Here is a 21631-nt window from a genome sequence, read left to right on the forward strand (position 1 = left end):
TGTGTATTTTTCACTCAGATCATCTGAAGAGTTTCAATGATTAAAATGGGTTTTCTTTAATTTTTTTTTGTTTATCCATTTTTTTTTTTCCATCAATAATATTTTATAAACAAGAAAAAAAGAAAAGTTTTTAAGTTCACCAAAAAGAAACGTGTAGAATGATATATGGACTAAAGAAGAAAAACGTTTAAATATGAAGACTCTCCAAGCAAGTGTAAAAGAAATACACTATTTCCAACAACAATTCATCGAGCATAATGTATTTTATATATGCATACTCGGATCCATTTAGTTGGAGAATAATATAAACCTTATTTAAATCCATAATATTCTCCTATAGATGAAAAAAAGATGCTATATATTATGTTAGATTATATTATACATAAATATAAAAACAAAGACTTATAAAAAGTAAATAAAAATGCAAATATTGTGTTGAATGTTTGTTTCTCATATAGTCATTAAGACAAAAAAGAAAAAACGAATGAAAAAACAGGAACTAGAGATATGCGTATGTGATTAGGAATATTATTATCAGTATTATCTTGTTTTTCTTATTAATTAATTATTCATTTTTTTTTTAAAAAAAAACAAACAAAAAGCAAAAAGAAAGGAAAAAAAGTCAAGGATAAAAAAGATTCTAAAGGATTCAAAGCTTTTTCATCTTTTGAGTGATTTCACTTAATAGGTTCCAGCCTTGTAAAGGAACAGGTTCTAGGGAACCAGAGTTTAAATCCACCACCATATCTTCTTCGTCATCATCGTTGTATTCTTCCTCATCAGAAGATGTGAAATGGTTATAATTGACATTAGCGTCCATTGTGTCTTGTCTTATATTATTGTACTGTTTTGATTTAGTTGGGAATAAGTAGGCTGGATTTGTGCTTGTATTGGCAGAAGTCCAAACTATAGAGTGCATAGATTGATAATTCATAGACATTTTATATCACTTTATTATTTATATGTATTCAGAATAACACGGGTATTATCTCAATAGGATCGATAGAATACTTGAATATGTAGTTGCTTCTATTTGCTTGACTACCAGAAAACAACAAAAAGATGAAAAAGAGGAAGGATACAGGTGTCAAAAGACTAACAACCCAAGTGGAATGGATGTTAATAGTAGCATTACACATGGTTAGTATATCTATTTATATATATATTTTGCAAGTTTTAGTATCTTTAACAAGATTAAATAACTTGTGTTTATCTAGCTAACATATGTAAATGTGTCCTGTTTATGTCCACATGCACACTTTTGACAGAATACTGGGCCTTATTATTATTATTATGATTATTGTTATTGTTATTATTATAGTTTGCTAAGTGTGGTATTCTTTTATTTCTTTTTTTCCCGACCATTTGAAACAAAAGACAAAATGAAATGAAATGAAAAAGGTGCCACAAATTGCCACAAATAACAGCAGTAACAAAGAGTGCAAGGGACAAAACTGTGGAAAATAGAAGCAATGCCCGAATTTCTCTTTTCCTCTCTCTTTCTCTGCGACAGAAACGAAGAATTGAAGCGGGGGGGGGGGGGGAAGGAGGATGAGACGAAGTTGTGCAACGACTAACAAGAAACAAAAAACAAGAAACAAGAACAAGGACCACAATACATACAACAAAAGCACAGTGGGCACGTCCAAAAGAAAAACGGCCGAAATTATTCACACACTGTGTCGTGCTCTTTTTTGTTTTTGTTTTTGTTTTTGTTTGATTCTTTGCCTTGTCTTGTGTTTGTTTTCACAAAACTGTGAAGTTCTATTGTGTGAGGTATATGAATGTGTGGAAGTGTGTCATGGGTGCATGGGTGTGTTGAATAAAACAACAAGTTGTCAGAAGGTATCCGCTTAAAAAACAAAAAAAGTCTTCACTCCATCGGTCACCTCAATTCTTTTTTTTTCTTTTTTTCCTTTTTTTCTTTTTCTTTCTTTTTTCCCTTTTTGTTTATACTATTAGTGATAATAACCTAACCCAACATCGATAATTCTGTATGGCTAACATATGCTATTTAAACCAAATTTATCTATATTATACATTATTAAATACACACACACACAAACAACTATATATATAAACGTATATACTTGATTCACCTATGTAGTCCATAAACGTGCTGTGTTGTCTGCACCTGCGGTAAATAACCATGCTTCTCTTGGATGCCAAATAGCATCAAGTACACCAAGACTGTTAACCACTTTATGTCCGGTCAATTTCTTCAAAGGAACAATCAATGGGTTCTTCATCATATCATCGTATACTGTCGCATGGAAAATATGTATAGTACCATCATCTGCTGATGAACTAAATAGTGGCAATCTCTTATGGAATGAAATATCTCTTACTGCCTTTTCATGATATCTTAACGTCTTGTATGGTGTACTAGATAAATCCAAATCATGCCATAATACTCTTTTGTCAAATGAAGATGCAATCAAATTGTCTCCTCTTGGATGGATATCAATCTTAGATAGCCAACGGGCACCTGGTAACAATTTCTTGACTAGTATCTGTTGTGATAAATCATAGATTCTGATATATCTCTGGGAACATACAAACAATTGTGGCTTGAATGGATGGAATTTAGCATCCATAATAATACCTTTCGACTTTCTAAATGGCGATTGAGTTAGATGCTTCGATAATTGATGGATCAAAACTGATGTATTTCCAGATTCAGGTTGCACTGTCACAAAATAATCACCCTTTCTATGCCATGACAACCTTTTCACTGTCTTTTTACAAGTGATCGTAATACATATATCCTTCTCTGTCTGTCTCTGACCTGGTTTATTCCATTGTACAACGGTCTTCTTTACAGATGTCGTCTCTTTGGCATCTTCCTCCTCATCACTCTCATCACCAACTAAATTGGATTTCTTTTTCATACCAAACTTATCAAATCCAAACCCATTTTCAATCTTTGTCCTACCATTATTTTCAATATCAAAGCCAAAGATAGGTGGCACAATCAAATGGATTTGCTCACCAACTGCCACCGCAAGGATACCTGTACTTGGATCTGGATTCCACTCAATACATTCAATGTGATCCTCCGAATTCTCCTCTTCTTCTTCTATAAAATTCACCTTATACACCTCTCTACCGGTCAGAATTTCCCAGACTCTAACTGTACCATCATCTGACCCGGTAGCCAACCATAGACCAGATGGATCAATAGATAAAGTACGTATCTTACCCTTATGACCATTGTATATAGTAGAACAACGGATTGGAAATGGTCTTAAATCCTTTGGCGAAGGTAATTCTGGGATTAGTGATTCCGGATCGATATTCAATTTGTTTTTACGCACACGTGGTGCCAAATATAAATCAAGTGATCTTTCAAATCTTTCTCTAATCGATTCAGTATAACCTGGGACTTTTCTTAAAGAATCATATTTTTGTGGTACAAAATTTCTTTCTCTTTCACCGATCTCAGTGTTTTCCCACTCTTTCTTTTCTTCTTCTGTCAATAAATATTCTGCTGGTGGGTTATAACTCTCCTCATTTGTTGGTGGAGGTAATTTTGGTGCCCTTAGATTCATTACATGATCGTTTGTCTCCACAGAGTCCCCCCATAGATCGAAATTACGATTTGCTGCTTCCTCTTCCTCTTTCATCTCTTTCAATTTCTTTGGTGGGATGATACGTCCTTCCCTAATAGCTCTAACAATCTTCATTATTCTCTTTGCCTCATGTTTTGATGGAACAAATCTTCTCTTTGGTTCAGGAATGGCTGTCAATGGCATAACTTCTTCGTGTCTGGTAAACCAATCAATTAATGGCTCATAAGGATCAATAGAATCGTCTGTTTGTTCATTTTTTTGAATTTTAGCGATCAACTCCAATTCCTCCTCAGATATATTCAAACTTGCACCAGAGTTCTTGTCAAGTAAACCAGTCCAACCCTCAGGTAAATCAATAGTCTCCAGAAGTTGATCCAAAGCTGACCCCCTAGCAGGTCTCATGATTCTCTTACCATTAATGTCGTAACCAATATGAGGCATCTCATCATAAGCAGATAATGGAATGTTACCAATTGTGTTATAGGTCTCCACGTCACTATCATCACTGTCGTAAACAGGATTGATCTCTGGCTTTATGATTCTTGGTTGACCATCTGAATACTTGGTATAAATATTTGGATCAGCAATAGTTTTTAATTTCATTCCAGAAAGCTTATCTGTAAGAGACTTATCATCATCTGCATCAGAAAAATCAGATGTATTGTATTCTTTATCGTCTGATCCTTCTTGGGCTGCTAGTAACTTGTTTAGTTCTGCATCAGAATCTTCATCTTCATCCTCTTCTTCATTGTCATTCTTGTTTTTATTAGAATCTTCCTTTTTTGTTTTCTTTTGTTTTTCACCCTCTTCATCATCATCAGAAAGGATACGCTCTTCAACTGCAGAAGTATATTCTTCGTCGTCATTACCATCAGCATCACTATCACTATCACTATCTTGAGCATCCAATAAACCATCAACCATCAAATCTTCAGCAGCATCTGATGTATTATCTTCACGTTCCTCATTGCTCCTTTTTTTAGATGAGGTATCTTTTATAGTTGTCTGATCTGCTTTCATTTTGACTGTATTTTACCTGAGGACATATACTAATTGAAAAGAACTAAAACTTGGTAGGCAAGTCACTCTAAACAACCCCTCAAAAGCCAAGATTGTATTTATAAAAGAATTGACAGTCTTCTCTTTACTCAACTCATCGAATAATTTATTTTTCATTTCAAAAATTTTTCTTAGTCCTTACAAAAAAAAAGAGTTAAAAGTAAAAAATAAAAAAAAATTTTTTTCAAGAAAACCCAAACACCTTTCTAGCTATTATAAATCTTATGCTATAGAATAGATGATGCACCATTTAAACTTAAATGCAAGTAATGTAAGAAATATCCTTCAATACGAGATCAGATATAAATATTGACATATAGCCAGATAAATACTAACTTGTATAGAGATAATATTGCATATGTGATTGCTTCAATTTAGATAAAATAGTAGTTGTTTCGTCTTTTCTCTTTCAACTTTGAAAATTACAAGTTTCTACTATTAATTTAGCCAATTCTTCTAAATATTTTTTATCTATTTCTCCAAACCCGTTATAGTCTAAGCAATCTAAATCAATAACACCTAAAGTTTTGCCTTCAGAAGAGATAATTGGGACCACTATTTCAGATAAAGTTTCGCCATCGCATGCAATGTGTTCAGGAAATTTATTCACATCCATAACCACTTGGGTCTCCTGTGTAGATGCTGCAGTACCACATACACCTTTACCAAAGGCTATGGCTTGACAAGCAACTTTACCTTGGAATGGACCTAATAGCAGCTCATCCTCCTTATCCTTTCTAGTAATATAAAACCCACTCCAATTTATATTAACATTCAGGGATGTGTATGCATACCAAAGCAATGAGGAAGCATTGGACAAATTACAGACCCAATTATCCTGTCCCTCACTGAGACTCTTATATGACTGTATCAACATTTTTAAAACTTCTTCTCTATCATTTCCACCTTCAAACTGTGTGTAATCAGCATGATGTTTTCCGTCAATTTGAACCATTTTCTTAGTAATTCTTTCTTTCTTGAGTAAGATTTATCCTTCTAATAGGGAAGATTTTTTAGTTAAAATGTTTTACACATTTAGTTTACTGAAAATTGAGATATTTCTATGAAGTTGAATTAACTAAAGAATTTCTCCTTCAATAGTATCTAATCTATGCAACTGCTTTCTTCCAATTGCGTGCTATTTTTTCTCTTTCTTCTACTTTTACACCGATCTGTTCGACTAGAATCATCATAATGTTATTATTCCTTATTATCCTGAAGAAAAAGAAAAGAAGATTAAAAAAACACAAAAATTTATGCGGAATTTTTTGTATTCCACCCTACTTAAACAATAGTCTCTAGTACAGAAATAAGGGAGAGATTGATTATTGAAAAACAGAAAAAAGCTTAAATGAAGAGAATTGGCAGGTTTTTCTTTACATTTCTACTAATTAACTTCGGAATTCATATAAAAACTAAATGGGAATAACTGAACAACACACATTTCTGATGTAATCAGTCATATATATTTTTACCATGTTTATAAGAGATACAGGTATACATTACGAGAAATATACTCCTCTAAAAACTAAATGAATAAAATAACCAATTCTTAGTTGTCGTTCTTTGTATACAGACAGATCAAGCATACTCTATATACAGAATAACATAGATAAGCCAATTTACAGATTATTAACAAGGATATCTAAATAGTAAATCCCCCCAAAATTGGCTATTAACACTCTGTATTATATTTGACAGAAAAGATCTCCCTAAGTAGATGTTCTTGATCATGTAATAATTCTAATTTTTGATTATAGATGCAGAAATTTAAATACTTTAAAATAAAAGAGATAAGTCTAGTTATAGGATTCAAAAGACATATGTACATATATTCCATTTCTTTTGCCCTCTATCCATATCATTGTCCAAATCGTCTTATAGTAACCTCTTGATATACAAGTCTATATCACGTGTTTATAATACTGCAAATAAGCTTTTTTTGAATAACAACATATTACAGAAAATTCTACAAAACAAATTGGACAATGAATGCTATTAATATTCCCTTAAACTCTTCTTTTTGAAAAATTTTACAAAAAAAACTCTGATATCAGAAATATAATGAAATTATGGAGAACTAATACAAACATGTGGAGTAGGAGGTAACAAAGAGATAAGAAGAAGAAGCCAACCAAGAATAACAAAGATTAACTGTGTCAGTTAAATATATTATACATAGCACTTGGTTCATATTAGTTACGTTAACTCAACTCTTTTTCTAACGATATATTTAAATATATACAAAGAGTCTGTATGCTACATTTATTCGAGTTAATTAACAGTTGTCACAATTTCATAACCAAAAAAAAGTTATCACAAAAAATCATATTTGAATACCATTTCGTATTACATGATATTTTATCGGAAATCTTGAAAAAAATGAAACGGACAGGAATTGAACCTGCAACCCTTCGATTGCAATCTTTCCACTCAAACCAGGAATTAACTGGAGTCGAAAGCTCTACCATTGAGCCACCGCTTCATCTTCGAAAGCTGTTGTGGAATAGAATAGTTATAACCATCAAGATTACATAAGATCCTGAATGAATCTAGAACCAATTAGTGTATTAATAAGCCATACATGTGCTACAACATTAGATGCTGCATAATAAAAAGATTGGATTACATAAGATCTTGGCAAATCTAGAATTTACCTATTGTTTTATTAAGTCCCACGTGTATTACTAATCACCATGATTAGAGAATTGGGATGCAGTCCTAATCCAGTAGTGCACCTAAATTAATATAATAAATTTTAGGGTTTGAATCAGTCAAGTCATTAATGTAGTAATCTGAATAATCGATCGAGCTCCAGAAAACATATAAAAGGACAACGTTTTCAGGAGATAAAAGATCATCTTCCATGATCGTTTCTTGTAAATAATTTATATATTATGTATAAACAAAATAGAACAAGCAAGTAACAAGTCAAGTAACTTCGAATAAGTACATTAGCTCGATATAAGCCGCTTAATATATAAGACCGTTTTAGTAATTATACTATCGACTATAGTTGATTACTGTCTCGATTATTTGAATTACTATTAATATTATTTGCGCTTCCCTGGAATACACAAAGAACTTCACCATACCATACTACAACAAAAGCTGTTGTGGAATAGAATAGTTATAACCATCAAGATTACATAAGATCCTGAATGAATCTAAAACTATTTATTGTATTAATAAGCCATACACGTGTTACAACATTAGATGCTGCATAATAAAGAGATTAGATTACATAAGATTTTGGCAACTCTAGAATTTACCTATTGTTTTTGTTAGAATTTGGAGCCTTCTGCATCCATGGTAATGGTAGACATCATTAAGTTATAGATGTCTGTTGTGTTTTGTACTAAATACATGTATATACTTATTATATAGTGTATACAGTATACATTCTTGTATTTACTTCAAGTTTTTTTTTAAAAATTTTCATTTCTTTTCAAATCTTCGAAAAACATACTTGGTGAAAAATAAAATGTCTTCCTGATATTATGATACATCCGTACATCACATAATATACAGAAAAATTAATTAAAAATAATTCTTGTGGAAATGACAGTAATAAATTCTCATTTTCCAACAAAAACTGTTAAAGTTATGAAAAAAGATTCATTGATACTATTATTTAAACAGCATAAATTTTTACTTTGTTAATTACTATTTCTTGAACTGATTAATAGTGTTGACTTCCTGGAGATAATATTCCGTAAATTCTTGATTTTCTAGACACTCATCATCTGGAGCAACATGAATTAACAAGATTTATGACGTTCTGTTCGGACCACAGAGTACATCTTAGGTGCTAATCACTAACACTAATCTTGATGTCATTTACAGTAATTTCTGACCTCGAACAAGATCACTTCTTAGAAAAAGGTACTTACGACAATAATCTCTTACTATATTTCATAATTTTTTTAAAATGTTTCACAAAAGTACATAAGAAAGTATTATACAACAAACAATAGTTTACAAAACACTAAAATAAACCTTCAATAAAAACACAACAATGCCCCCACTATATATTGTAACAGTGCTGACTAAAATTTTTTAAGTGTAATGAAAATGTTCACATAAAAACTATAAAAAAGAATGATCGGATTGATAATCAATTATACCTGAAATAATTATGATGTATAAATATATATGTATATTTATTTGTCTACTTAATTATTACATTTTATAATATAATATAAATAAAAAAATCATAATTCATCATGAATAATATCTTCAGAAGTTGGAGTCTCAATGGTAAATGATATCCTGCTAGAAAATTCTGAAGAAACCACATTAGAATATGAAATATTAGACGACTGGAACTGTGCAATAGTAGCATTAATATTTAACGAATTCTCCTGTTCCAACTTCTTTTTCTCTTTTTCTAATTTTCTTGTATAGGCACGTACTTGCCTATGATACAGAGTTTTTAATTTATTTAGACGGTATTCATCAACAGATATCAAAATATTCGATTTCTCTGCAGAAGTCAACAGTCTATCAAAGTCTACCTTTAAATCGTACAATTCTAAAAGAGATAACTTATCAAAAACCTTTTTATTTGATAGCAACTTTTGAATTATCTGTTGTGTTTCATTTAAAGTGATAACAGTTTCATTAAAATCGGTAAAAGACTTCATTAAATGTTTAGGTAATTCAATCTTACTATATTCTTCTGTAACGTTGAAAGGTATTTTTTCAGAAATTGTTTCAATGAATAAGTCGAATTTCTCTTTAGAAATCTTTTTTTGAACTTCAAATGATTCAAATATATCTTCGGATATTTCTAATAATCTTTCAAATTGGTCTCTTCCCAGTGGTTCTTCAAGGGCCTTTAAATACTTTTCAATTTGTTTTTTCAATGTTTCAACCTTTTTCTTCTTCTTATTAATTACAGTTTTGGTAGCATCATCTGAATCATCTTCTAACCATTCAAGGTATTCTGAAACAAGATTATTTAATTCTGTTAATTGATCCTTTGGTGCATTAGAGATTACTTCATCTTCTGTTAAGAAATTTCTAATTTCATATAAACTACTTTCAAAAGTATTTCTTGCTTCTTGCAATTGGAACCTCTTTTTATCTTTATCATCAAAAGCTTTGATACGTTTAATATGTTTAATTCTATCCTTGTACGAAAAAGGTTCTATAATAGACCCTGTTTCCTCAAAAGTAACATCAATTGGTGACTTAAACTTACGTTTAATAATCCCACTTGCCGTAGTAATGGGAGATTCATCACCACCGCTTGTGCTTCGCTTTTCTGGATTTCTTTCAGTGTCTTTTTTCAAACAAGTAGCTCTAACATTTTTGACAGATAATGTTCTTATTTCATTTAAAAAAAACGTAATATTATATTCTATACCATATGGGCAAATCTTAGAATCAAACATTTTGTCATTATCAATAGAAATATCACTTAAAGTTGAACCATTTTCTTTGGACGTTATATTAATTCTTCTTACATCACCATTTTCAGTAACCACGAATGATTTCTCTATTGGGTAAATAGTACCTTTAGGGAATAAAATATGATCAAATTTACCTGTAGAGTTTTTGAACTCAACAGAATAATCATAGATTGAACGTTCGATAACATTCAATGGTTTTGTTTTAAATGCCTGGAACAATTGAACACCTCTTAGAGAAACACCAGAAACAGCTGATTCATCTGCATTAACATTTTTCAAAATTTTATCTATATCAAACATTTCGTTTAAACATTTTTGAACAAATGGAAGACGAGTTGATCCACCTGCTAGAATTATACCATTCAACTCAGACAATGTGACCAAATCAGTACTATTATTGACTTGAGATTCTAAGGCATCTGTTATTGGATTTATTAAGTACTTTTTAAATGATTGCAAGTTGGATTCGAACTCTTCTCTAGTAATTTCAACATTAAAATCGATATCATCAATTATGGATTCAATAGTACCTGATGCATCAGTATTAGCACTTAATACTAGTTTAATCTTTTCTGCCAATTGATTAATCTTAGCTAAAGATTTGGGATTTGTTTCCAGTTGATCAGCAGTAATAGAACTATTGTATTTTGCTAAAAATTTTTCCTTTATCATATTTGATAATAGGAGAGTAAAATCAGAGCCACCAATAATAGAAAACCCATAACCTTTTGTTTCAATTGTTATTGGATCATTATAATCACTTGGATTAGACAGTTTAATCAAAGTGGTCTTAACAGAACCACTACCAATATCATAAATCATAAAATTATAATCTTTACCTGGTTCTAAATTTCTTTGTTGTTTATACGCAAAATTTAAAGCAACAGACAAACCATCACTGACTAAATATGCACCATATGCACGATCAATAAAAGAACTAGCATCGATGAGGGCCATACGTTGTCTTTGATCAAAAAAATCTGGTACTGTCATAACAAATTTATCCACATAATCTTTACCCGTACGATCATTTTCTTTCAATAGAGAATTGGATCTGTGTGTAATTTCTTGTAAATTCATAGCCACTAATTCTTCGATAGCATATGATACACCATCTATAGCAATTGCTAAACTGTTTCTATCTGTAGTAGTGACATTAACACCAGGATGTTTTAATATATAATTATCAATAATTTCAGTATTGTTAATAGTCTTACCTAACAAGGGTTTCAAATTTAAAGCTATATTATGTGGAAATCTTGTTTCCAAAGAACCAATGGAATTACCATAGGTACGCTCAATATCCTCTACTTTCTTGGATGTCCCATCCTTAGATGGCAATTTTTTAATAGCTAAACCGGATAAATCTTTTCTTTTGGCTTCTGGTGTCAAAACCAATTCTAATGGAGCATATGGTGATACCAGCATTGCCTTAATAAATTGTTGCCCATAATCTATCCCCAAGACTGCTGAGAGAACAGGGCAAAAAACTGTGAAAGACCATAATACCACCCACAATATTTTATTCCGTTGCATGATATCGTGTGTATCTGTTCGCCACCTCACACTTTGTATGTATATATCTATTAACTGATTACTTGTTATTATATATTGAGTTACACATATATATACATGCGAAATAGTTACACTACACGTGTCCTCAAAAATTGTAATTATTTTATATATATCAAATTTTCCAGTTTCTCTGTGCAAATAAAGTCGTTTCTAGAAATGTGAACAAAAGAAAATTTTAGAGATGAGATATGGAAAATTAGCAAAGACCACAACTTCAATACGATGGTTTCCTGTCAATAGTTATACATACATGTACTAATTATATCAAGAAGATTAAAATAGTATATATATATATATCTTTATCTGTATGTTTATACGTATGTGTATGTATATATGTATACGTTTTTATGTATCTAGGGATAGCAATAACAAGTGTGAAATATAGGAAGTAATTTATTAGCAAATAATGAGTGAAAACGAAAAGACTTTAGAAGAATTAAGGTTAAAAATTCTTTCATCTATTGGAAAATCCAGTGATACTAAAAGTACTACTACTGTTGTTACCCCCACTACCGTTGCCACAGATAACAATCAAATCAAGAGCAATAAGCGTAACTTACCACCATCTCAACTTTCTAGTGACACATATAAATCTTCTACAAAGAAATACAAACCTGAATTAAGAAACAGTAATGTGACAAAACCATACATTCCAGACTACCTCCCAACAGTGACGCACAATTATACTTCTAAGGAATTAAATAGAATTGAAGGATCAAACCAACTACAAAAAAGGTATCAAAAGAATTTTAAAGCCAAAGACAGATATTCCTCGAATAATGTACCATTGAATGAACAAAGAAATAGGGTAAGACCAAATCTAAATCAAAGGTACATGGTAGAAAGAAATAACAGTAACAAGAACAACACCTATTATAATAATAATAATAACAATAACATTACTAATTCACCTAATAATATTGGTAATAATAACAGCTACTTTACCCGTCCAAATAAGAGAGATCCAAATTATGTTCTGCCAGCATTCAGAGATAAATTTAGATATAACAACGCCACATGTTCGAAATTAAATTGCAAGATTGTAATTAATGATCCATTAGAAGGAAAATTAGATCTGTTAAGAGAGTTAATTGAAATGTTTTTAGTAAAACAAAAGGAAAATTTAAAAGAGTTATACTCTGTGATTCAAAGATACGATAGAAATAATCCTATTGAAGAAGATATAACATCATTCGATATAACTTTAACGGGATCAAACTGTATTTTAACATTTGACTCGTTTCAAAGTTCAACTCTTGTATTAAGTTGTCGTTCATTTTTCAACAGACAATTGGGGTTACCATCTTTGATGTGGTCAAGGTTAAACTCATATATTGAATTTGGTGATCATATTATAAAACTATGTAGTGGGAACATTATTACTATCGAGAATGTCTCATCACCAGAGAGTTGTACGAAAAAATATTTATCTGAAAAGACAGGCAATAGTAACTTTGAAGTATACCCAATATATTCTTCTGTGAAGATAGAGGGTGATAGGATAGAAAAGTTTACAAATTGTGTTATAATAGTTATTAACACTGATATCAATAACAATGGATCAAATTTAGATGATAGAATGTCACAAAAGTTTGCTGACGTTTTAGATGCATGTGATATGAAATGGTTCAAACCAAATAAGAGTGAGTTTGGATTAAGACAAAGGACATCCAAATGGTTATATTCAGATATTGTACAGTTGGTACAAAGTAGACCCAAGGTAGTCACCACGCAGCAAGAGAATAGGGTTTTATTATTATTGAATTGTGTTGATCCCATGGATCTAAAGGATAATGAATTTGTAGAAGAGATACACGACACTTTATTAGGGACACTGGACGGTGCAGAAAAAGTTAAAATTATACAACCCGGTGCAGGCTATAGATTAAATTTATCACATATAAGTGATTATGTTGGCTGTATATTTGTTCAATTTAAAGATTCTAAGACTGCTCAAGAGGCTCAGAAATTAGTCAGTGGTACTGAATTCAATGGCAGAACTGTGATCTGCTCTCAATTCAATGAAAGCGATTTCGAAACATTACAATTATGATAGCTATACTCTATATTCCGTATATATATATATATTACGAAAATTATAGAAACTAACAATTAATAGAAGACAATACTTTAATATTATACATGCAAAGTCAACAATAATTGGAAAATTTTCTTTACTCTATTCATATTAATAAAGGAAAGTGATTCTTCCAGGTGTTATTTTTTAATGTTTATAGATTCGTTAAAGCTCAACTTCGAAAGCTAACATTATGTATTTATTTTTGTGTATACTGCTAAGGATGAAACCTATAAGGGATCTATTGGATGTGAAACGTCTTTCCACCTTATCAATAATATCTATACCTCTTCTTCAGTAAGTAAAATTTTGCTGCCGGAATTGTTGGTCTTCGAAACCGAGAAATAGCCTGCGCGGCTTCCATAAAGAGTAAAAAAAACAAGAAAAACCAGAAAAAGAAAAAGAAAAAGAAAAAGAAACAACCAAAAGAAATGGTGCACGTCACATTGAACCCTAACAAATTCTATAGAAAGCCCTAATACACATATAGGTGTATGGGTGTATGTACAACTGGAAAAAATATCCAGGCGGAAAATAATTTCCACTCAAAATTCCGCATTCGGCTTGCAGGAAATTTTTAAGTCACATGGTGTCCACCTCTTTATCGTACAAAATGTTTAAATATCGCAACGATTCCTTGTTTTTATATTTTTATTTTTTCTGATTTTTTATTTTTTAAATATATAGAATTACATTCGCACTGGATATGACCTAAAATGTTCGTTGCGAGTGAGAATTGGATATTGCAATTATTGTCTAGAAAGTTAATGAAGAGAAGAAACGGATGAGTTGAAAGTAGAGATCATCCCTTTCAAACTTCAGAAGTAGTTTAACTGTGTACACTTTGTAGCAAGTAGCGGTCCATCAAATTTCTATTTAGGATACAGTTGTTCTATTTTTTTTTTTTACTTTTCTTTTCTTTTATATTGAAGATAAAATCGATAAATTAATAGACAATTGTATAGCATAAATAAAGAAATCATATATTGTTAGTGAATTGACAAAAAAAAAGTCTCCAACCACTGATTTTAAGTATGACTGATTTCTCTACAGTGTCTAAGGATCAGCCAGAGGCTACTTCTGCAAGAGTTCCACAAATTCAAAGGAAGCACTCTACTTCTTCTTTAAGAAGAAGTCGTAGAAATGGCCATGCAAGAAGGGTCCCCAGATTCAACTTTAAAAAACAGATGGACATGGAAGGTACAAATTATGATGTTATCACTTCAGTAGCATATTTGAATGAGAAATATGGGTTAAGAAAGAGTCATTACATCGAGAAGTTTATTAAATGTATTCATAGAAAGATCAATATAGATGCAAGTAAGATTAATAACAAGTACGTGGAGAATTTGGATCCATGGGTGAAATCTAAACTTTTCCTTTTACTGGTGGCATTGTCTGAAAAAGGTGGTCCTGAATACTGGGTGGATAAAGAGGACCAAAAGAATGACAATAAATATATTGAGTCTAACAAGATACACATTGAGAGCCCAAATTTAGAAAGAAATAATAATAATAGTAATAAGATTTCACCTGCCATCAAATCAAATGAGAGCCAAGATCTGGCACCCTCAGAAGATACCATAGATCAACATGCTACTACTTCTAAAGAAAAACACCATGAAGATGAGAATGTCTATTCTGATATTGATAACACATATTATATTACTACCTTAACTGAACATATCATACAACAGAATATTAATCATGACTTCAATGAATCTACATATGACGAAAATTATGTATTTTCATCTATATGGGCAAATTTCATGGAGGGTCTGATTAATCATTATTTAGAAAAGATTATTGTTCCACATTCGGAAATGAAAGTTTGCCAACAATTGTACAAACCTATGATGAAAATAATATCATTGTACAATGAGTATAACGAATTGATTGAAAAAAGTGAAAGAAATGGCTTTTTATCCACACCATCCGATATTAAGGAGAAAGAACAGGATATAGATAAGGAACAAGAACAAGATAAAGATAAAAAACAAATGGATAATTCCACTGAACAAGGCAAATCAAACGATGAAAGTCCCGATTATAAATTGACATTGGCGAGTATACATGAGGTAGCAGACAAAAATAACGATTTAGTATCCCAAGAACGATTAGAAAGAGCTCAAAAGTTGTTATGGCAAGCAAGACAGGATATTCCAAAGACCATAAGTAAAGAATTAACACTACTATCAGAGATGTATTCCACATTGTCTGCAGATGAACAAGACTATGAATTGGATGAGTTTGTTTGTTGTGCAGAAGAATACATTGAATCAGAGTATTTACCAGGATTAGTTAAAGTTCTTTTCGCTAATTGTGGCTCTATTGCATTTTGGAAAGTTTTGTTAGTACTTGAACCTTTCTTTTATTACATTGAAGACGTTGAAGAAAGTGAGGAAGAAGATATTGACGAAACCACTGTGATGGATAATGGTAAATATGGAGATAAGAAAAAACAATCTTTTAAACCAGATCCAAGAGTGATAACATTAGAAAAAATATGTGAAGTGGCAGCAAAACAAAAATGGATCTAATAAAAGAAGAAGAATAAAACCATTGTTTTATTAGTATATCCAATTCACACATCCAAATAAATAAAATTGTATTACAATTAACTGTTTATTTTAATTTGTGTATGTACGTACATAAGACCGTGTCCAATAAAGTAGCGAGCATATATATATATATATAGTTCTCATTTAAGTTTGTTTCGTTGATTTTTTATTATATTTTGGTAATTCAGAATATTTGTGGTTCTTTATGTTTTTATATTTCTTCATCTTTGCAAATGTACCTAGAACACGATGCTTTTTGGATAAAACATCTCTTGTAACATCTGAAATATCTCTATCACCCCTGGTCAGTTGTAAAAAGAAGTACATCACGACAAGTGCGACAACAACCACAGTTGGAATTGTTAAAGCAACATAATACCATTCTTGATCATATATGACTGCATCTATCCGAACTCTATCCTCTTCAGTTTGCTTAGCGACTTTAGACCCTAACATGATATGTGTCATTACACCATTCTCCAGTGGATCGAAATTATCATCAGAGATATGTGATGGTTGAACTGAAACCACAATTTTACGATCAAAATACCCTTGTAACCAATCTTGTTCGATAGTAATTGGGAAAACACCATCCACATTTTTAACCCATTCAGAAGAAAAAAAAGTAGCAGAAAGATCTCTTTTATTGTAACCTTTATCTGTTAATTTTTCCTTAACATAAGAAAGATGAATACGAACGTTTTCTGACACCTTATCGGAATTTTCGTCAGTTAAGAAATGTGTGTACCAAGTGATGAAATAAGTTTTACCAACCTTCCATACTGAATTTTCTCTTGGAGTACAGAATGGTTCACTTGAAATATCTTTAGCTAAACCCTTTTTAAAATAACGATCTGGAGTACACCTTATAATGGGGTTTAAAGAAGTATAAGTATCATCTTCATCAATAAAGACTTCTTCTTCATATACATCATTTGGATCCATGTTGTGGGCCTTCAACTCTTCATAGGAATAGGTCTTTGTAGTCAATGTTTGGAAGTATGTATTATAAGTTGGACTAGCCCTGTTAGTTCTACCATTCTTAATTTCTGGTTTGATGGTCTTTGGTGAACCATCTTTTTCTAGAGAAATCCAAGGTTCCAATGGATCAGGTGTAGGTAATGGTTTCTTAGAGAAAGTGACTCCTCCAATAACTGTTGGAGTAACAATTTCCTTTTTAGAAGAATAAATAGTACGGATCCATGGTTTGGGAACTTCACTGGTAGTCTTTTTGTCTTTCTCCATAGGAAGATGGACATCTTTCCAACCAAGGGCAACTGAATTTAACAGCCCAAAATATAAACAAACAATGATGGTTCTCATTATTCTTGATCTGCTTTTAATATGGTTGATCTTTCAAAAAAAAAAACAGATTATTATACTAATATAAAATAATAAAATACCGAACAGTATTGTGACTGTTATCACCAAGTAATAGTAAGTTAATAAATTAAGTAATACTTTTGTTGTTACGAATGTACTTCAAGTATTATGTTTATTTATCTTTTTGATATTTTCGTAAACAAAGAAGGAACTTAAAGCGATGAGTAAAAAATCCTTTCTTTTTTTTTCTTTTTTTAGTGCTTGTTGTTTCTTTTTTTCAAAATTTTTTGCAATATTCCATTTCGGGTTTCCGAGGTATTTTAAATCCGGAGACGGAAAACGCAAAAGCCGAAGAATATAAATCTTGAATATTCGAATAAACAAATAATTGTAGAATTGATTTTGATGAATTGATAGCAACGTACGGCATCACAATATATAGAAAGAAGAGAAAGTTCGAAATACATAGCTAAGAAGAAAAGAAAAGTACGATGCAGAGAGAGGTTGAAATTCACAACGACCAACAATAAGCGGAGTACATTTTAGTAGATGTCCACGGTATGGAAATTCATAGCAGTGATTCTAATGACAGATCTGTGATAGAGACATTAGTTAAAGAAAATTTGTCTTATTTCCAATATTGGACTGATGTTCAATTAGAAGACAAAGCACTTTCATGGAGGGGTACAGATTTAAGACTTGTAAGTGGTATACCCCCAAATAAATTGAGTAATGATGATTCAGAAATTCAAAGAGAATATATTTTACCTGTAAACATGACGCAACATAAGGAGGAATTCATTACTCTGGAATGTTTGGATTTAGTATTTGAAAAACTTTGTAATAAGGATACCAGGAGAATTATTCTTGGAATTGTGAATTCAGATGGAACAATAGTGTTTTACTCTATTTACAATGGTATTCACAAACCAAAGAAAAACTGATTTATATTTATCCATACATATAGGCAGTTATATCTGTATTATTAGTATATAACTCATGTAAATTTTTTACACAAATATACATATGCATATACACTATATTTAACTTGCAACTTTTTCTTTTACAACTGCATGTCCATTTGTCACAATTTCCTGTAACCACGAAAGTTCAATTCTACTGACATTTCTGGCATAACCTTTCGTAGTAAACACATATTCCGTGTACATAATAGCTGGGCACGCTTTATTTAAAAACAGTAAAGATGAAGGATGCACACTTACTGTTTCACCAGTGGTAACTGTTCTATAAGATCTATCAGGCATACCAATGGCTATATTTTTTGTAAATCCAGTTAAGAAACACTTTAGTATAGATTCAATTTTATCTTTATCCTCACTGAATTTCTTATTCAAAAAAGGTGTGCTATAAAAATCGTCTTCTTTATCTTCTCCTATGTTGGTATTAATACTATTTTTTTTTATCTTCTTTGAAAAGGTCTTTGAATTACTATCGAATAACCATTTGCAGTATGTTCTTAATTGTTCACGAATTTTCACTACATTTTTAAAACCACGGTATGATATGCATAATTCCTTACACCAATCTTGTCTTTCCACACTTGATGCCACATCTTTTCCTAAATCATAAAAATAAATATCAAATAATTCCTTTAACATTATTAAATCACCATAATGTCTACCACTATTACAAAGTGACAATCTTCTTTCGTTAACCTCATCCCTCTCCTCAGGTTGTGGATTCAATAGTAAGTTTTCAACACTCAAACACGAAACTATATCGATCACCTCAGATAAACAGTTGCATTCGCTAGCTTTAATTAGCACACTACTCAAATGTGGTTGAATTGGTAATAATGACATTTGTTCCCCTCTTTTAGTTATTTTACCAAAATCATCTAATGCCCCTAACTGGTACAATTCTTGTAAACCCATAATAATCGCTTCTTTACCTGGATTCTCAAACCAGGTCCAATTAATAATATCTTGAACACCATATTTCTTTAACATTAATACTGGAGAAGTCACATTACTTCTTGCAATTTCTGGTTCTGTTTGATCAGGCAACTTTTTATAATCATTGGTTCTATATAATCTATAACATTTCCCCTCACTTTCTCTACCAGCACGACCACACCTTTGCATAGCACTTGCCTTTGAGATAGGAACTGTAAGTAAAGTAGCTAAGCCTAATTGATGTCTCCAAACTTTAACTTTTCGCAGTCCAGAATCCACAACAAATTTAACACCAGATATTGTAACAGATGTTTCTGCAATATTGGTACTAAATATAACTTTTCTTTTAAACCCTTTAACTCGGTTAAAAACTAAAGCTTGTTTTGCTGGTGGTAATGCTGCATATAATGGATATGCTATCATTAGTGGGACTGAAGTCTCCTTATGGATGATCTCACTGATCTTATTTAATATGGTTACAGCTTTATCAATCTCTTCTTGGCCTGGTAAGAAACATAAAATGTCACCCATTTGTTCTCCCTGATTAATTTGAACACATGATCTAATAACACTATCTACAATGTCATCACTTGGTGCCTTCAGATAATATTGTGTAACGTTAAATTTCCTCCCTTCAACAAACAATATTGGGGCATTATCAAAAAATTGACTGAATTTTTCTGCTTGTAAAGTGGCAGACATCACAATGATTTTAAGGTCAGGCCTTGACTTATGTATTAACGATTTCAAAAACCCTAAAATTATATCAGTTAAGACAGTTCGTTCATGTGCTTCATCTATAATTATTGTATTATATTCTTTTAATGTTGGATTCATCATCAACTCTCTTAATAACATACCATCAGTTAGATACTTCAACTTTGTAGTTGAGCTTGTGGTGTTATCAAATCTAACAGAATAACCAACATATGATCCAATATTACAACCATATTCACTAGCTACACGAGTTGCTAAATTAATTGCAGCTACTCTACGTGGTTGTGTCACAGCAATAGAACCTCTGATTTTGTTTTCCTGAAAAAAATTCAACAGAAATTGAGGAATTTGTGTAGATTTACCTGAACCAGTCTCACCTATCAAAACAGTGACTTGATTTTCAGTCAAGTATTTCATTATTTCATTTTTGTTTTGATAAACCGGTAAAGTCTTTCTAATGCTTAATAGCTTGTTAGCTTTCTCTTTTAATTCTGTTTTAGTGTTCTGGTGATGAACAAACTCATAGTCATCATTTTCATCATCAGCATCTGAATTATTCTCTATGAATTTAACTATCTTTTTCCCATTATTATTTATATTGATATTGGCATGATTCCTTTTTGGCCTGTTGAAAGGATGAACTTTGGATCTATGTTTACTGCTCTTTTTTGTGGTTTTGCTATTTTTATTCATATGTAATTCAATTGTCTCTTTATAATTTCTCAACTCTATCACCTTCTACTAGAACTGTTATCGCTAGTTACTATAAATGTATGTTAAATGAGTCTCGATGATTTCATCTCATCGCAACAACAAACACGTCTATGTATATTTTTATATTTTACGTAAAAGTTTACTTATAAAATTTTTCATATTTTCCAGAAAGCCGCCAAAACCGTAGAATCCCACCATTATTTTTTTACGAAAAATGATGACATTGATACAAATATCCATAGCTAGTTGAGTTCTTATTATATGGTGATAATGGAGGAAGAAAAGGCGTCGATTAATCTCTCCACCTTCCTTTTCTTATATTAAATGGCTACGTAACTTATCTCCAAGAGAGAAAGTAGAATGGAAAATAGTAAGTTTTAAATGATCAGATGCTAAAATAATTACTTTTTTTATTGCTGATAGGTGAATTTTACTTGAAAAGGAACATGAAGTACTTTTTACGGAGTTCTAGCTTTGTATTCTCATCTTTATTATCAATATATTAAATCTATCTTATCTTTACCATGATATGGTTTTAAGATTTCTTGAGAGGATTTGGTAATTCTTCTCATTCTTTTTGTTTTGTAATATTTCACTGAAGTACATGAAAGTACATGGAATTGTGAAAATTAGAAAAAAAAAGTGCTCATAATGCTTAAAAAGAAAAAGTTACCTTTCAGGTATTCTGTTAGAGATTGGT

The 21631-nt window shown here is 31.2% G+C and overlaps 8 protein-coding genes, 1 non-coding gene and 1 pseudogene across 9 annotated transcripts; 3 read left to right on the plus strand and 7 right to left on the minus strand.

Annotated features, from left to right (window-relative positions):
• Positions 1-649: 649 nt before the first annotated feature.
• On the minus strand, positions 650-940 carry PWA37_003844 (uncharacterized protein; the record flags this gene model as incomplete). Its single annotated transcript, XM_064860357.1, has 1 exon — positions 650-940. One exon carries the CDS (start codon positions 938-940, stop codon positions 650-652), a length of 291 nt encoding a protein of 96 aa, XP_064713018.1.
• Positions 941-2099: 1159 nt separating this feature from the next.
• Positions 2100-4598, minus strand: PWA37_003845 (hypothetical protein; annotated as a pseudogene).
• Positions 4599-5040: 442 nt separating this feature from the next.
• Positions 5041-5586, minus strand: PWA37_003846 (L-methionine (R)-S-oxide reductase; the record flags this gene model as incomplete). The annotated part of the gene is made up of 1 exon (XM_064860358.1): positions 5041-5586. One exon carries the CDS (start codon positions 5584-5586, stop codon positions 5041-5043), a length of 546 nt encoding a protein of 181 aa, XP_064713019.1.
• Positions 5587-7014: 1428 nt separating this feature from the next.
• PWA37_003847 lies at positions 7015-7116 on the minus strand. Its single transcript has one exon. It is a non-coding gene; the product is annotated as a tRNA-Trp (tRNA).
• Positions 7117-8845: 1729 nt separating this feature from the next.
• On the minus strand, positions 8846-11584 carry LHS1 (Hsp70 family chaperone LHS1; the record flags this gene model as incomplete). Its single annotated transcript, XM_064860359.1, has 1 exon — positions 8846-11584. One exon carries the CDS (start codon positions 11582-11584, stop codon positions 8846-8848), a length of 2739 nt encoding a protein of 912 aa, XP_064713020.1.
• A 445-nt stretch (positions 11585-12029) lies between these two features.
• Positions 12030-13676, plus strand: MUD2 (Mud2p; the record flags this gene model as incomplete). The annotated part of the gene is made up of 1 exon (XM_064860360.1): positions 12030-13676. One exon carries the CDS (start codon positions 12030-12032, stop codon positions 13674-13676), a length of 1647 nt encoding a protein of 548 aa, XP_064713021.1.
• A 1058-nt stretch (positions 13677-14734) lies between these two features.
• Positions 14735-16240, plus strand: AAN1 (Aan1p; the record flags this gene model as incomplete). The annotated part of the gene is made up of 1 exon (XM_064860361.1): positions 14735-16240. One exon carries the CDS (start codon positions 14735-14737, stop codon positions 16238-16240), a length of 1506 nt encoding a protein of 501 aa, XP_064713022.1.
• Positions 16241-16405: 165 nt separating this feature from the next.
• PSG1 (Psg1p) lies at positions 16406-17584 on the minus strand (the record flags this gene model as incomplete). The annotated part of the gene is made up of 1 exon (XM_064860362.1): positions 16406-17584. The coding sequence occupies one exon, from the start codon at positions 17582-17584 to the stop codon at positions 16406-16408; it is 1179 nt and encodes a 392-aa protein (XP_064713023.1).
• Positions 17585-18144: 560 nt separating this feature from the next.
• SEN15 (Sen15p) lies at positions 18145-18528 on the plus strand (the record flags this gene model as incomplete). Its single annotated transcript, XM_064860363.1, has 1 exon — positions 18145-18528. One exon carries the CDS (start codon positions 18145-18147, stop codon positions 18526-18528), a length of 384 nt encoding a protein of 127 aa, XP_064713024.1.
• A 99-nt stretch (positions 18529-18627) lies between these two features.
• DHR2 (RNA helicase) lies at positions 18628-20910 on the minus strand (the record flags this gene model as incomplete). Its single annotated transcript, XM_064860364.1, has 1 exon — positions 18628-20910. One exon carries the CDS (start codon positions 20908-20910, stop codon positions 18628-18630), a length of 2283 nt encoding a protein of 760 aa, XP_064713025.1.
• Between the last annotated feature and the right edge of the window lie 721 nt (positions 20911-21631).

The sequence above is a fragment of the Arxiozyma heterogenica genome (assembly GCF_036370985.1).
Source record: "Arxiozyma heterogenica strain weizmannii chromosome Unknown scaffold_30, whole genome shotgun sequence".
Taxonomy (NCBI): Eukaryota; Fungi; Ascomycota; class Saccharomycetes; order Saccharomycetales; family Saccharomycetaceae; genus Arxiozyma; species Arxiozyma heterogenica.